General features: G+C 48.7%; 1 protein-coding gene across 1 annotated transcript in view; it reads left to right on the top strand.

The window, feature by feature from the left end:
• The window catches only part of LOC106570565 (zinc finger protein 704), an 89832-nt gene that overhangs the window by 52562 nt on the left and 19348 nt on the right, over positions 1-17922 (top strand). The window contains exons 3-4 of the mRNA XM_045694933.1: positions 9259-9362; positions 12683-12933. Coding sequence (XP_045550889.1) covers positions 9259-9362; positions 12683-12933 — 355 coding nt within the window. The remainder of the gene's footprint in view (positions 1-9258; positions 9363-12682; positions 12934-17922) is intronic.

Genomic DNA, 17922 nt, shown 5'->3' with positions numbered 1-17922 from the left:
CCTGCTCTGTCTAAAAAGATTTGTGCCGCAGCAGCTCTAGCCGGCGTTGAGATATTTGGGTCAAAGAGCACAGTTGGGTGGGCTGGCCTTTTTCTCCAAGGTTTCTGTGGCCTGTGAAAATGGAAATCTCCCATTTTCTGTTTGCCGCTACGGTATACATCACCTCCAGAGAGCGTGAGTGAGAGGGAAACATTGAGAGAGAAAATACATCCACAGACCGAATCAGACAATGGAGAAAGAGAAACGGCTAGAGAGAGAAACACTCACAGAGGGATATATATATATATATATATATATATGCCACAGACAGAACTAGAGAGAGCGAGAGTGAGACAGAGAGCAGCATATGGGTTAGTAGTGTTAGGTTGTAATTACCAGAGTAAGAACTCGACGGACACTGTGAAAGATTATTATTCCCAGAGGATCGAACAGCTGAATCGACAAAACATGTTTACAATAGTGGCGGTATGTGTAGCCCACTTTGGGTGGAGTCTCCTGATTCTTTTTGAACATAGTTTCCTGCCTAGCACTAAAGATACTAAGTGATACGGGCAATAAACTTTTCCTTCTCCCTTAACGTGACCTGAACTGACCTCGACCCCCCCCCATCACTAATCCATGACTCGCTCCATTTATCAATGCCTGCCACATATGATCGCTTTCCCTGCACTCAGTACATTCCAAGTTTAATTGCACCCACCTTATACCTTCCTCCTACAGATAACCATTCACTTCTGGTGTAGACCCTCTAAATCATAGCACTCAATATTTCAATAGATTACCTGATAATTAACTCTATTTCAAGTTTAATAGTTAGAACCCAGAATCCATCAGTAGGCAGTCACGTGATACACCAGACCGACAGCCAGAGTGGAGCTCTGTGTGTCTGTGTTGGACTACTCTATGGCTACGTCACAGTGGAGCTCTGTGTTGATCTACTCTATGGCTACGTCACAGTGGAGCTCTGTGTTGGTCTACTCTATGGCTACGTCACAGTGGAGCTCTGTGTTGGTCTACTCTATGGCTACGTCACAGTGGAGCTCTGTGTTGGTCTACTCTATGGCTACGTCACAGTGGAGCTCTGTGTTGGTCTACTCTATGGCTACGTCACAGTGGAGCTCTGTGTGTCTGTGTTGGTCTACTCTATGGCTACATCACAGTGGAGCTCTGTGTTGGTCTACTCTATGGCTACGTCACAGTGGAGCTCTGTGTGTCTGTGTTGGTCTACTCTATGGCTACGTCACAGTGGAGCTCTGTGTGTCTGTGTTGGTCTACTCTATGGCTACGTCACAGTGGAGCTCTATGTTGGTCTACTCTATGGCTACGTCACAGTGGAGCTCTGTGTTGGTCTACTCTATGGCTACGTCACAGTGGAGCTCTGTGTTGGTCTACTCTATGGCTACGTCACAGTGGAGCTCTGTGTGTCTGTGTTGGTCTACTCTATGGCTACGTCACAGTGGAGCTCTGTGTGTCTGTGTTGGTCTACTCTATGGCTACGTCACAGTGGAGCTCTATGTTTGGTCTACTCTATGGCTACGTCACAGTGGAGCTCTGTGTGTCTGTGTTGGTCTACTCTATGGCTACGTCACAGTGGAGCTCTGTGTGTCTGTGTTGGTCTACTCTATGGCTACGTCACAGTGGAGCTCTGTGTTGGTCTACTCTATGGCTACGTCACAGTGGAGCTCTGTGTTGGTCTACTCTATGGCTACGTCACAGTGGAGCTCTGTGTTGGTCTACTCTATGGCTACGTCACAGTGGAGCTCTGTGTGTCTGTGTTGGTCTACTCTATGGCTACGTCACAGTGGAGCTCTGTGTGTCTGTGTTGGTCTACTCTATGGCTACGTCACAGTGGAGCTCTGTGTGTCTTGTTGGTCTACTCTATGGCTACGTCACAGTGGAGCTCTGTGTTGGTCTACTCTATGGCTACGTCACAGTGGAGCTCTGTGTGTCTGTGTTGGTCTACTCTATGGCTACGTCACAGTGGAGCTCTGTGTGTCTGTGTTGGTCTACTCTATGGCTACGTCACAGTGGAGCTCTGTGTGTCTGTGTTGGTCTACTCTATGGCTACGTCACAGTGGAGCTCTGTGTGTCTGTGTTGGTCTACTCTATGGCTACATCACAGTGGAGCTCTATGTTGGTCGACTCTATGGCTACGTCACAGTGGAGCTCTGTGTGTCTGTGTTGGTCTACTCTATGGCTACGTCACAGTGGAGCTCTATGTTGGTCTACTCTATGGCTACGTCACAGTGGAGCTCTGTGTTGATCTACTCTATGGCTACGTCACAGTGGAGCTCTGTGTTGATCTACTCTATGGCTACGTCACAAATGGAACCCTATTTCCTATATAAAGAGCTACTTTTCTAAAGTATTGCACTGTGTAGGGAATAGGGTGCCGTGTGTTTGCGTGTGTGCGTGCGTGCGTGCGCGTGCGTGGTGTGTGCATGTGCGCGAGTGGAGGAGGGAGGGAGGATTTGGCCGGCTGCCAGACACTGTGTGATGGTCGGGGCGCCTCAAGCTTCTCCCAGACTGACCTACAGTAACCCTCTGGTCCTCCTGCTGTACAGTAATAGCTGGTGGGTATCACCACACACACACAGCCCTCGTCCATGGATTCATTCTTACTCTAGTGAAACAGACATTTCTGCTTTTGGAAATGTGTTTTCTCTGTGGAGTGGTCTGTTGACCTCTCTTCCCCCGAAGGAGAAAATATACTGATGATAATCAAAGTGTAATTTACTGCTAACCATCACATGAATCATCCCAGCCTGCAGTCCTTTCAAAGAGAAACTGAAGCGTTTCTATCTGCCTGTTTCCTCAGATGGGCTGTATTTCAGTTCTGGAGAGCTAGCTAACATTCAGCAGCACGCTGTAAGATAAACGTTGAAAGATATTTAAATCCCCAAGGCTATGAGTTTCACTTGTTGTTGGCTGTGAAAGTTTTACACAGGAAAAAACATGCCCATATTTCTTTCTCTCGCTGTCTCTGTCTCTGTCTGTCTGTCTGTCTGTCTGTCTGTCTGTCTGTCTGTCTGTCTGTCTGTCTGTCTGTCTGTCTGTCTGTCTGTCTGTCTGTCTGTCTGTCTGTCTGTCTGTCTGTCTGTCTGTCTGTCTGTCTCTGTCTCTGTCTCTGTCTCTGTCTCTGTCTCTGGGACAGGGCTGGAGCTGGGACAGGGCTGGAGCTGGGACAGGGCTGGAGCTGGGACAGGGAACGGAGGGGGATGGGTGGCAGGCTGCAGGGTGGCTCCTCATTAAATCATTAAAGACAAAATCACAGATGTCTGGGGAGTGGGAAGGGGGGCAGGTATTGGTTTCTCTGAGATGAACACATTGTCTTTATCTGGAACACATCTCTGCCACCTGCAGAAGAGAAAAATCCCATTGTGTCTGATAGGAGGCTGTTTAATGTCCTTCATGTGGGTTTGCACGAGGTATCTGATTTATAGTCCATTATTCAGGAGGAAATGAGCGTCATAGGCCAGGGACTGTAATAAACGATGAGTCGCCCTGCTTTATGCCCACATCAGAGAGACTGGGGAGCCCCTCTACACTCTATCCTTTCACTGGACCCCCTACACCTCCGCTGGACCCCCCCTCTACACTCTATCCTTTCACTGGATCCCCCTACACCTCCGCTGGACCCCCCTCTACCCCTCCGCTGGACCCCCCCAGTACCCCTCCGCTGGACCCCCCCCTCTACACCTCCGCTGGACCCCCCCCTCTACACCTCCGCTGGACCCCCCCTCTACAGCTCCGCTGGACCCCCCCAGTACCCCTCCGCTGGACCCCCCTCTACCCCTCCGCTGGACCCCCCCTCTACACCTCTGCTGAACCCCCCTACCCCTCCGCTGGACCCCCCTCTACACCTCCGCTGGACCCCCCCTCTACCCCTCCGCTGGACCCCCCCTCCACACCTCCGCTGAACCCCCCAGTACCCCTCCGCTGGACCCCCCTCTACCCCTCCGCTGGACCCCCTCTACACCTCCGCTGGACCCCCCCTCTACACCTCCGCTGAACCCCCCAGTACCCCTCCGCTGGACCCCCCCTCTACACCTCCGCTGGACCCCCCCTCTACACCTCCGCTGGACCCCCCTACACCTCTGCTGGACCCCCCCTCTACACTTCCGCTGAACCCCCCCAGTACCCCTCCGCTGGAGCTCCTCTCTACTCTCAGCCCAACTCATTTTAGACGTGTGGAAAGGATCTAAGAGACTAGTGTCATTAGTGTCGTTGTTTTAAACTGGAAACATCCCGAGCTGGGAAGGGGCTGGAGCTGGGACAGGGGCTGGAGCTGGGAAGACTACTGACAGGCTGGAGCTGGGACAGGGGCTGGAGCTGGGAAGGGGCTGGAGCTGGGACAGGGGCTGGAGCTGGGAAGAGGCTGGAGCTGGGACAGGGGCTGGAGCTGGGAACTGGCCAGGGGCTGGAGCTGGGAAGGGCTGGAGCTGGGACAGGGGCTGGAGCTGGGAAGAGGCTGGGACAGGGGCTGGAGCTGGGAAGAGGCTGGGACAGGGGCTGGAGCTGGGATGGGGCTGGGACGGGGGCTGGAGCTGGGAAGAGGCTGGGACGGGAGCTGGGACGGGGCTGGAGCTGTGACGGGGCTGGAGCTGGGACAGGGGCTGGAGCTGGGAAGAGGCTGGAGCTGGGAAGAGGCTGGGACGGGGGCTGCAACTGGGACGGGGGCTGGAGCTGGGAAGAGGCTAGAGCTGGGAAGAGGCTGGGACGGGGGCTGGAGCTGGGACGGGGCTGGAGCTAGGAAGAGGCTGGGACGGGGGCTGGAGCTGGGACAGGGCTGGAGCTAGGAAGGGGCTGGAGCTGGGAAGAGGCTGGGACGGGGCTGGAGCTGGGAAGAGGCTGGGACAGGGCTGGAGCTGGGACGGGGCTGGGACGGGGCTGGAGCTGGGAAGAGGCTGGGACGGGGGCTGGAGCTGGGATGGGGCTGGAGCTGGGAAGGGGCTGGAGATAGGAAGGGGCTGGAGCTGGGACGGGGCTGGAGATGGAGCTGGGAAGGGGCTGGAGATAGGACGGGGCTGGAGCTGGGAAGGGGCTGAGACAGGAGCTGGGACAGGGGCTGGAGCTGGGAAGAGGCTGGAGCTGGGAAGAGGCTGGAGCTGGGAAGGGGCTGGAGCTGGGAAGAGGCTGGAGCTGGGAAGAGGCTGGGACGGGGGCTGGAGCTGGGACGGGGCTGGAGCTAGGAAGGGGCTGGAGCTGGTACAGGGGCTGGAGCTAGGAAGGGGCTGGAGCTGGGAAGAGGCTGGGACAGGGCTGGAGCTGGGACAGGGAACAGAGGGGGAGGCGGGGGCAGGCTGCAGGGTGGCTCCTCATTAAATCATTAAAGACAAAATCACAGATGTCTGGGGAGTGGGAAGGGGGGCAGGTATTGGTTTCTCTCTCTCTCTCCCTCTTCTCCCCCACCCTCTCTTTCTCACTCTCTCTTGGATTGCCTTTGTCCCAACACCCCTCCAACCCTACTAAGCTATTTGTCTTATAGAGTTTAACAGTCAGTCAGCCACAAGAAAGTTGATAGCACGTCTGTCTGTCTGTCTGGTGGAACAGTGTAAGTGCAACAGATGTTAACAGACTACAGACTAGAGGTCAACCGATTAATCGGAATGGCCGATTAATTAGGGCCGATTTTAAGTTTCCATAACAATCGGTAATCGGTATTTTTGGCTGCCGATTTCAAAAAATCAAAAAATAAAAAATGTAATGTATTTTTTATTATTATTTTTTTAAGTAATATTTTTTAACTAGGCAAGTCAGTTAAGAACACATTCTTATTTTCAATGACGGCCTAGGAACGACAGATTTTTACCTTGTCAGCTTGGGGATTCAATCTTGCAACCTTACGGTTAACTAGTCCAACGCTCTAACCACCTGCTTTACATTGCACTCCACGAGGAGCCTGCCTGTTACGCGAATGCAGTAAGAAGCCAAGGTAAGTTGCTAGCTAGCGTTAAACTTATATTATAAAAAATAATCAATCAATCAATCATAATCACTAGTTAACTACACATGGTTGATGATATTACTAGTTTATCTAGCCTGTCCTGCGTTGCATATAATCGATGCAGTGCGCATTCGCGAAAAAGGACTGTCGTTGCTCCAACTTGTACCTAACCATAAACATCAATGTCTTTCTTAAAATCAATACACAAGTATATATTTTAAACCTGCATATTTAGTTAATATTGCCTGCTAACATGAATTTCTTTTAACTAGGGAAAATGTGTCACTTCTCTTGCAACAGAGTCAGGGTATATGCAACAGTTTGGGCCGCCTGGCTCGTTGCGAACTAATTTGCCAGAATTGTACGTAATTATGACATAACATTGAAGATTGTGCAATGTAACAGTAATATTTAGATTTAGGGATGCCACCCGTTAGATAAAATACGGAACGGTTCCGTATTTTACTGAAAGAATAAACGTTTTGTTTTCGAGATGATAGTTTCCGGATTCGACCAGATGAATGACCTAAGGCTCGTATTTCTGTGTGTTATTATATTAGAATTAAGTCTATGATTTGATATTTGATAGAGCAGTCTGACTGAGCGGTTGTAGGCAGCAGCAGGCTCGTAAGCATTCATTCAAACAGCATTTTCATGCGTTTTGCCAGCAGCCTTTCGCAATTCTTCAAGCATTGCGCTGTTTATGACTTCAAGCCTATCAACTCCCAAGATTAGGCTGGTGTAACCGATGTGAAATGGCTAGCTAGTTGGGGGTGCGCGCTAATAGCGTTTCAAACGTCACTCGCTCTGAGACTTGGAGTAGTTGTTCCCCTTGCTCTACATGGGTAACGCTGCTTCGAGGGTGGCTGTTGTCGATGTGTTCCTGGTTCGAGCCCAGGTAGGAGGGAGGAGAGGGACGGAAGCTATACTGTTACACTGGCAATCATAAAGTGCCTATAAGAACATCCAATAGTCAAAGGTATATGAAATACAAATCATATAGAGAGAAATAGTCCAATAATTCCTATTATAACTACAACCTAAAACTTCTTACCTGGGAATATTGAAGACTCATGTTAAAAGGAACCACCAGCTTTCATATGTGCTCATGTTCTGGGCAAGGAACTTAAACGTTAGCTTTTTTACATGGCACATATTGCACTTTTACTTTCTTCTCTAACACTTTGTTTTTGCATTATTTAAACCAAATTGAACATGTTTCATTATTTATTTGAGGCTAAATTGATAGTATTTATGTATTATATTAAGTTAAAATAAGTGTTCATTCAGTATTGTTGTAATTGTCATTATTACAAATAAATAAAAGTATCGGCCGATTAATTGGTATCGGCTTTTTTGGTCCTCCAATAATCGGTATCGGTATCAGCGTTGAAAAATCAGAATTGGCCGACCTCTACTACAGACAGACTGCTTCCCTCTGGCTGACGGTCATACCCTCTTCAGCTCTGGTTCTGTCCGTCAACATATACCCTCTCCAGCTCTGGTTCTGTCCGTCAACATATACCCTCTCCAGCTCTGGTTCTGTCTGTCAACACATACCCTCTCCAGCTCTGGTTCTGTCCGTCAACATATACCCTCTCCAGCTCTGGTTCTGTCCGTCAACATATACCCTCTCTAGCTCTGGTTCTGTCCGTCAACATATACCCTCTCCAGCTCTGGTTCTGTCCGTCAACATATACCATCTCCAGCTCTGGTTCTGTCCGTCAACATATACCCTCTCCAGCTCTGGTTCTGTCCGTCAACATATACCCTCTCCAGCTCTGGTTCTGTCCGTCAACATATACCCTCTCCAGGTCTGGTTCTGTCTGTCAACATATACCCTCTCCAGCTCTGGTTTTGTCCGTCAACATATACCCTCTCCAGCTCTGGTTCTGTCCGTCAACATATACCCTCTCCAGCTCTGGTTCTGTCTGTCAACACATACCCTCTCCAGCTCTGGTTCTGTCCGTCAACATATACCCTCTCCAGCTCTGGTTCTGTCCGTCAACATATACCCTCTCTAGCTCTGGTTCTGTCCGTCAACATATACCCTCTCCAGCTCTGGTTCTGTCCGTCAACATATACCATCTCCAGCTCTGGTTCTGTCCGTCAACATATACCCTCTCCAGCTCTGGTTCTGTCCGTCAACATATACCCTCTCCAGCTCTGGTTCTGTCCGTCAACATATACCCTCTCCAGCTCTGGTTCTGTCCGTCAACATATACCCTCTCTAGCTCTGGTTCTGTCCGTCAACATATACCCTCTCCAGCTCTGGTTCTGTCCGTCAACATATACCCTCTCCAGCTCTGGTTCTGTCCGTCAACACATACCCTCTCCAGCTCTGGTTCTGTCCGTCAACACATACCCTCTCCAGCTCTGGTTCTGTCCGTCAACACATACCCTCTTCAGCTCTGGTTCTGTCCGTCAACACATACCCTCTTCAGCTCTGGTTCTGTCCGTCAACACATACCCTCTTCAGCTCTGGTTCTGTCCGTCAACATATACCCTCTCCAGCTCTGGTTGTGTCCGTCAACATATACCCTCTCCAGCTCTGGTTCTGTCTGTCAACATATACCCTCTCCAGCTCTGGTTCTGTCCGTCAACATATACCCTCTCCAGCTCTGGTTGTGTCCGTCAACATATACCATCTCCAGCTCTGGTTCTGTCTGTCAACATATACCCTCTCCAGCTCTGGTTGTTGGTTTGAACCACGTCTAGGCTTTAGCTCAATGGGTTCATAGTGTTGTGGGGTTCAGCAGACCGGGGTCTGGTCTTCTGAAGAGACGGGTTGTTAGTGTGTTTAGTGGATTGGTATAATTTGATGCTTTCATTAATGGATACTGGCCCCTATTAAAGCAAAGCCTTCAGCCTTGAACACTGACAATGTATTTTAGAATGTAGCATCGATGCCACACTGATCACAGCACCGTTCAGCAATCAAACTGACATTTTTTTCTCAGGGTTCTGTTGGGAGTACTGTGTGTGTGTGTAGTGCCACAGTACCTATGTAGTACCTATGTAGTACCACATGACCTATGTAGGCATTTTTTGCAGATTCTCTTATCCAGAGTGAGTTACAGTAGTGAGTGCAAGCATTTTCAAATGTTTGTACTGGTCCCCCGTGGGAATCAAACCGACAAACTCTGGCATTGCAAGCGCCATGCTCTACCAACTGAGCCACATGGGACCAGAGTGCTTTGGGCCAGAGCTGTATATGAGGCCATTTTGGACATGATGCCACATTATCTGTTTGTTGTTGTTGTGTTTTCATGCCCAGTAATATTCTCTGTTTGTTGGTGTTGTTTTAACAGGAAGTCAGAGGAGGAAGTGGACATGGAGAAGGTGACAGCTGCCATGGTTCTGACCAGCCTGTCCAGCAGTCCGCTGGTCAGGAGCCCTCCCGTCAAAGTCAGTGGTGAGTCAACCAAACATGTTTTTATTTATTTATCCTTTTTTTATACAGGTGATCACACTGAGATTAAGAAACTCTGTTACAAGGGAGTTTTGTCCCAAGACGGCAACAATCCAACATTTGATAGAGCAAACAGTTGCCTGAGAGCTAGCGTCTGAACGTGTTGTATTGCTGCACTCTGAACGAACTGACAAAGGAAGTTCTTTTTGTTAAACCATTTCCTGTTTCATATGCATTATTCCTTTGCTGAGGTTAGGTCATGACTCATGATGATGATGTGGACTAGTGCAGCTGTAGAGATGGAAACGACGTATCTCTGAGTGCAGCGTTTCCCACCAAGTGAAGCTGAGTGTTGTCTTTGATCGCTCGTCTACATCTTCAACTTGTGATTGAATTTGAATTATTGAGTGGGTTACCACTGTGAAATCTAAAAGAGACTTCCTCTTCATCTGCTATAATGTACATGTATATGAATCACAAGGCCTCTAAACTAAGTCCCTGGAGTGAATCAACTATAAAATTGGGTCTTGTTTGTTTGACCACTCAAAACAATTGGAAACATTCATAGTCAATGCAGCTGGAAATCACTATGTGTTTGAGTTGGTACTGTTAGATGCATTTGTTTCTGATGCATATGATGGTCCCAGGTAGGGTTGTAAAGGAGGGTTTTATTACTGATGGGTCTCAGGTAGGTAGGGTTATAAATGTGGGTTTATTACTGATGGTAGTGGTTTTAGAGCCCGCAGAGAACAAATGTAGCTGTTTTAATGCAAATTTGCTCTAATTCTACACATGTTGCCATGGATACACTACTGTTCAACAGTTTGGGATCACTTACAGTTGAAGTCAGACGTTTACATACACTTAGGTTGGAGTCATTAAAACTAGTTTTTCAACCACTTCACAAATTTCTTGTTAACAAACTATAGTTTTGGCAAGTCGGTTAGGACATCTACTTTGTGCATGACACAAGTATTTTTCCAACAATTGTTTCCAGATGATTTCACTTATAATTCACTGTATTACAATTCAAGTGTGTCAGAAGTTTACATACACTAAGTTGACTGTGCCTTTAAACAGCTTGGAAAATTCCAGAAAATGATGTCATGGCTTTAGAAGCTTCTGATGGGCTAATTGACATAATTTTAGTCAATTGGAGGTGCACCTGTGGATGTATTTCAAGGCCTACCTTCAAACTCAGTGCCTCTTTGCTTGACATCATGGGAAAATCAAAAGAAATCAGCCAAGACCTCAGAAAAAACATTGCAGACCTCCACAAGTCTGGTTCATCCTTGGGAGCAATTTCCAAACTCCTGAAGGTACCACGTTCATCTGTACAAACAATAGTATGCAAGTATAAACACCATGGGACCACGCAGCCATCATACCGCTCAGGAAGGAGATGCGTTCTGTCTCCTAGATATGAACGTACTTTGGTGCGAAAAGTGCAAATCAATCCCAGAACAACAGCAAAGGACCTTGTGAAGATGCTGGAGGAAACAGGTACAAAAGTATCTATATCCACAGTAAAACGAGTCCAATATCGAAATAACCTGAAAGGCCGGTCAGCAAGGAAGAAGCCACTGCTCAAATACCGCCATAGAAAAACCAGACTACGGTTTGCAACTGCACATGGGGACAAAGATCTTACTTTTTGGAGAAATGTCCTCTGGTTTGATGAAACAAAAATATAACTGTTTGGAGGAAAAAGTTATGTTATGTCGTTATGTTTGGAGGAAAAAGGGGGAGGCCTGCAAGCCGAAGAACACCATCCCAACCGTGAAGCACGGGGGTGGCAGCATCATGTTGTGGGGGTGCTTTGCTGCAGGAGGGTCTGGTGCACTTCACAAAATAGATGGCATCATGAGGCAGGAAAATTATGTGGATATATTGAAGCAACATCTCAAGACATCAGTAAGGAAGTTAAAGCTTGGTCGCAAATGGGTCTTCCATATGGAAAATGACCCCAAGCATACCTCCAAAGTTATGGCTTAAGGACAACAAAGTCAAGGTATTGGAGTGGCCATCACAAAGCCCTGACCTCAATCCTATAGAACATTTGTGGGCAGAACTGAAAAGGCGTGTGCGAGCAAGGAGGCAAACCTGACTCAGTTACAGCAGCTCTGTCAGGAGGAATGGGCCAAAATTCACCCAACTTATTGTGGGACGCTTGTGGAAGGCTTCCCGAAACGTTTGACCCAAGTTAAACAATTTAAAGGCAATGCTACCAAATACTAATTGAGTGTGTGTAAACTTGGAATGTGATGAAAGAAATAAAAGCTGAAATAAATAATTCTCTCTAATATTTTTCTGACATTTCACATTCTTAAAATAAAGTGGTGATCCTAACTGACCTAAGACAGGGAATTTCTACTAGGATTCAATGTCAGGAATTGTGAAAAACTGAGTTTAAATGTATTTGGCTAAGGTGTATGTAAACTTCCGACTTCAACTGTTGAAATTTACTTGTTTTTGAAAGAAAAGCATCCATTAAAATAACATAACATTTATCATAAATTCAGTGTAGACATTGTTAATGTTGTAAATGACTATTGTAGCTGGAAATGGCAGATTTTTTATGGAATATCTACATAGGCGTACAGAGGCCAATTATCATCAACCATCCCTCCTGTGTTCCAATGGCACGTTGTGTTAGCTAAGTTTATCATTTTAAAAGGCTAATTGATCATTAGAAAACTCTTTTGCAATTATGTTAGCACAGCTGAAAACGGTTGTGTTGATTAAAGAAGCCTTAAAACTGGCCTCCTTTAGACTAGTTGAGTATCTGGTGCATCAGCATTTGTGGGTTCAATTACAGGCTCAAAATGGCCAGAAACAAATAACTTTCTTCTGAAACTCATCAGTCTATTCTTGTTCTGAGAAATTAAGGTTATTCCATGCGAGAAATTGCTAAGAAACTGAAGATCTCGTACAATGCTGTGTACTACTCCCTTCACAGAACAGCACAAACTGGCTCTAACCAGAATAGAAAGAGGAGTGGGAGGCCCCGGTGCACAACTGAGCAAGAGGACAAGTACCGTAGAGTGTCTAGTTTGAGAAACAGACGCCTCACAAGTCCTCAACTGGCCGCTTCATTAAATAGTTCGCGGAAAACACCAGTCTCAACGTCAACAGTGAAGAGGCGACTCCGGGATGCTGGCCTTCTAGGCAGAGTTGCAAAGAAAAAGCCATATCGCAGACTGGCCAATAGAAATAAAATATTAAGTTGGGAAAAAGAACACAGACACTGGACAGAGGAACTCTGCAGTAAATAAAAATGAAGTTTGAATACTTTTCTGACCTTGTCTCTCTCACCCCTCCAGAGTGTCTGAATAGCTCGTGGAAGGACAGCGGTGGAGGCTTCACCCCGTCCAGTTACAGCAGTAGTGGCTATTGGAGCTGGAGTGGCCCTAGTGACCAGTCCAACCCGTCCACCCCCTCCCCACCGCTCTCCGCAGACAGCTTCAAGCCTTTCCGTATGCCCAGCATCAACGGCCCGCCCCCCGACGACGCCATCGACGAACAGGATGGCAGCAGCCTGCTCTTCGACGAGCCAATCCCACGCAAGCGCAAGGTGGGTAGAAAGATTTAATTGAACCATCTACATTTACATTACATTTAAGTCATTTAGCAGACGCTCTTATCCAGAGCGACTTACAAAATGGTGCATTCACCTTATGATATCCAGTGGAACAACCACTTTACAATAGTGCATCTAAATCTTTTAAGGGGGGGGTTAGAAGGATTACTTTATCCTATGTATTCCTTAAAGAGGTGGGGTTTCAGGTGTCTCCGGAAGGTGGTGATTGACTCCGCTGTCCTGGCGTCGTGAGGGAGCTTGTTCCACCATTGGGGTGCCAGAGCAGAGAACAGTTTTGACTGGGCTGAGCGGGAACTGTGCTTCCTCAGAGGTAGGGGGGGCCAGCAGGCCAGTGGTGGATGAACGCAGTGCCCTTGTTTGGGTGTAGGGCCTGATCAGAGCCTGAAGGTATGGAGGTGCCGTTCCCTTCACAGCTCCGTAGGCAATCACCATGGTCTTGTAGCGGATGCGAGCTTCAACTGGAAGCCAGTGGAGAGAGCGGAGGAGCGGGGTGACGTGAGAGAACTTGGGAAGGTTGAACACCAGACGGGCTGCGGCGTTCTGGATGAGTTGTAGGGGTTTAATGGCACAGGCAGGGAGCCCAGCCAACAGCGAGTTGCAGTAATCCAGACGGGAGATGACAAGTGCCTGGATTAGGACCTGCGCCGCTTCCTGTGTGAGGCAGGGTCGTACTCTGCGAATGTTGTAGAGCATGAACCTACAGGATCGGGTCACCGCCTTGATGTTAGTGGAGAACGACAGGGTGTTGTCCAGGATCACGCCAAGGTTCTTAGCACTCTGGGAGGAGGACACAAGGGAGTTGTCAACCGTGATGGCGAGATCATGGAACGGGCAGTCCTTCCCCGGGAGGAAGAGCAGCTCCGTCTTGCCGAGGTTCAGCTTGAGCTGGTGATCCGTCATCCACACTGATATGTCTGACAGACATGCAGAGATGCGATTCACCGCCTGGTTATCATAAGGGGGAAAGGAGAAGATTAATTGTGTGTCGTCTGCATAGCAATGATAGGAGAGACCATGTGAGGATATGACAGAGCCAAGTGACTTGGTGTATAGCGAGAATAGGAGAGGGCCTAGAACAGAGCCCTGGGGGACACCAGTGGTGAGAGCGCATGGTGCGGAGACAGATTCTCGCCACGCCACCTGGTAGGAGCGACCTGTCAGGTAGGACGCAATCCAAGCGTGGGCCGCGCCGGAGATGCCCAACTCGGAGAGGGTGCAGAGGAGGATCTGATGGTTCACAGTATCAAAGGCAGCAGATAGGTCTAGAAGGATGAGAGCAGAGGAGAGAGAGTTAGCTTTAGCAGTGCGGAGAGCCTCCGTGACACAGAGAAGAGCAGTCTCAGTTGAATGCCCAGTTTTGAAACCTGACTGATTAGGATCAAGAAGGTCATTCTGAGAGAGATAGCAGGAGAGCTGGCCAAGGACGGCACGTTCAAGAGTTTTGGAGAGAAAAGAAAGAAGGGATACTGGTCTGTAGTTGTTGACATCGGAGGGATCGAGTGTAGGTTTTTTTCAGAAGGGGTGCAACTCTCGCTCTCTTGAAGACGGAAGGGACGTAGCCAGCGGTCAAGGATGAGTTGATGAGCGAGGTGAGGAAGGGGAGAAGGTCTCCGGAAATGGTCTGGAGAAGAGAGGAGGGGATAGGGTCAAGTGGGCAGGTTGTTGGGCGGCCGGCCGTCACAAGACGCGAGATTTCATCTGGAGAGAGAGGGGAGAAAGAGGTCAAAGCACAGGGTAGGGCAGTGTGAGCAGGACCAGCGGTGTCGTTTGACTTAGCAAACGAGGATCGGATATCGTCAACCTTCTTTTCAAAATGGTTGACGAAGTCATCCGCAGAGAGGGAGGAGGGGGGGGGAGGAGGATTCAGGAGGGAGGAGAAGGTAGCAAAGAGCTTCCTAGGGTTAGAGGCAGATGCTTGGAATTTAGAGTGGTAGAAAGTGGCTTTAGCAGCAGAGACAGAAGAGGAGAATGTAGAGAGGAGTGAGTGAAAGGATGCCAGGTCCGCAGGGAGGCGAGTTTTCCTCCATTTCCGCTCGGCTGCCCGGAGCCTTGTTCTGTGAGCTCGTAGTGAGTCGTCGAGCCACGGAGCAGGAGGGGAGGACCGAGCCGGCCTGGAGGATAGGGGACAGAGAAAATCAAAGGATGCAGAAAGGGAGGAGAGGAGGGTTGAGGAGGCAGAATCAGGAGATAGGTTGGAGAAGGTTTGAGCAGAGGGAAGAGATGATAGGATGGAAGAGGAGAGAGAGAGAGCGAAGGTTGGGACGGCGCAATACCATCCGAGTAGGGGCAGAGTGAGAAGTGTTGGATGAGAGCAAGAGGGAAAAGGATACAAGGTAGTGGTCGGAGATTTGGAGGGGAGTTGCAATGAGATTAGTGGAAGAACAGCATCTAGTAAAGATGAGGTCAAGCGTATTGCCTGCCTTGTGAGTAGGGGGGGAAGGTGAGAGGGTGAGGTCGAAAGAGGAGAGGAGTGGAAAGAAGGAGGCAGAGAGGAATGAGTCGAAGGTAGACGTGGGGAGGTTAAAGTCACCCAGAACTGTGAGAGGTGAGCCATCCTCAGGAAAGGAACTTATCAAGGCGTCAAGCTCATTGATGAACTCTCCAAGGGAACCTGGAGGGCGATAAATGATAAGGATGTTAAGCTTGAAAGGGCTGGTAACTGTGACAGCATGGAATTCAAATGAGGAGATAGACAGATGGGTCAGGGGAGAAAGAGAGAATGTCCACTTGGGAGAGATGAGGATTCCAGTGCCACCACCCAGACAGGGAAAAATTCCTTGGGATAATAGTGCCACCCCGCTGGCTCGATGCTCTAGGGGTATGCGAGAAAACGTGGGCAGACGATGAGAGAGCAGTAGGAGTAGCAGTGTTATCTGTGGTAATCCATGTTTCCGTCAGCGCCAGGAAGTCTAGGGACTGGAGGGTAGCATAGGCTGAGATGAACTCAGCCTTGTTGGCTGCAGACCGGCAATTCCAGAGGCTGCCGGAGACCTGGAACTCCACGTGGGTCGTGCGCGCTGGGACCACCAGGTTAGAGTGGCAGCGGCCACGCAGTGTGAAGCGTTTGTATGGCCTGTGCAGAGAGGAGAGAACAGGGATAGACAGACACATAGTTGACAAGCTACAGAAGTGTTGTTTCTTGTATTATTGTCTCCTGTGTCTTTAGAGAACTGTTTCACTTTGATATCCTTTTTCTTCTGTCCTGATTTTCTCTTTCTTTTCTTCTGTTAACTAGATATTCTTTGTTGTTCTTCGTTAGCTAGCTAGCTTCTTCCAAAAGAGTCCCTAGCAACTGCGTAGCAACAAAAAAAAATCTAAAAATACAATTTCAGCCACACAAGTATATACACTGGATAACCAAAGAATAACCATAGTATAACCATATAATAACTACAGGATAGCTATAGGATAACCCAAAGGATAACCATAGTATAACCACAGGATAGCTATAGGATAACCATAGTATAACCATATAATAACCACAGGATAGCTATAGGATAACCCAAAGGATAACCCAAAGGATAACCATAGTATAACCACAGGATAGCTATAGGATAACCATAGTATAACCATATAATAACCACAGGATAGCTATAGGATAACCATAGTATAACCATATAATAACCACAGGATAGCTTTAGGATAACCCAAAGGATAACCATATAATAACCACAGGATAGCTATAGGATAACCATAGGGTAACCATAAAATGTTTTACAACATATTGCTGTGTTTCTTTGAGGACCTCACAGAACAAAGCCTAGATCAGATCAATGCTTTAATCAATTCTGACTGACTATAACAATATACTGATTATATAGTCCTGTGTGACTGTATGTACAGGTGGGTAACCTGTACAGGTGTGTGGTGTGAAATGGACATGTGTTTTTTTGCATGTCCCACTCCCCGTGAGACACCCTCAGAGTGGGGTCGCGGCCAGGGGATCAGCCATTATTGACGGCGACCCTGGAGTGATTTGGGTTACTTGTCTTGCTCAAGGGCAGAACGACAGATTTACCTTGTCGGCTCGAGATTCAATCCAGCGACTTTTCGGTTACTGGCCCAACGCTCCTAACCACCAGGCTACCTGCCGTCCCTACACTCTAACCACTAGGCTACCTGCCGTCCCTACACTCTAACCACTAGTCTACCTGCTGCACCTACACTCTAACCACTAGGCTACCTGCTGCCCCTACACTCTAACCACTAGGCTACCTGCTGCCCCTACACTCTAACCACTAGGCTACCTGCTGCCCCTACACTCTAACCACTAGGCTACCTGCTGCCCCTACACTCTAACCACTAGTCTACCTGCTGCCCCTACACTCTAACCACTAGGCTACCTGCCGTCCCTACGCTATAACCACTAGACTACCTGCCGTCCCTACGCTCTAACCACTAGTCTACCTGCTGCCCCTACACTCTAACCACTAGGCTACCTGCCGCCCCTACACTCTAACCACTAGGCTACCTGCCGCCCCTACACTCTAACCACTAGGCTACCTGCCGTCCCTACACTCTAACCACTAGGCTACCTGCCGTCCCTACACTCTAACCACTAGGCTACCTGCCGTCCCTACACTCTAACCACTAGGCTACCTGCCGTCCCTACACTCTAACCATCAGGCTACCTGCCGTCCCTACACTCTAACCACTAGGCTACCCGCCGTCCCTACACTCTAACCACTAGGCTACCTGCCGTCCCTACACTCTAACCACTAGGCTACCTGCCGTCCCTACACTCTAACCACTAGGCTACCTGCCGTCCCTACACTCTAACCACTAGGCTACCTGCCGTCCCTACACTCTAACCATCAGGCTACCTGCAGTCCCTACACTCTAACCACTAGGCTACCCGCCGTCCCTACACTCTAACCACTAGGCTACCTGCCCCCCCCTACACTCTAACCACCAGGCTACCTGCCCCCCCCCTACACTCTAACCACTAGGCTACCTGCCGTC

This window comes from Salmo salar, chromosome ssa14 (assembly GCF_905237065.1).
Source record: "Salmo salar chromosome ssa14, Ssal_v3.1, whole genome shotgun sequence".
Lineage (NCBI taxonomy): Eukaryota > Metazoa > Chordata > Actinopteri > Salmoniformes > Salmonidae > Salmo > Salmo salar.
Note: the sequence above shows the minus strand (reverse complement) of the source record. Positions and strands in the feature narration are given on the sequence as shown.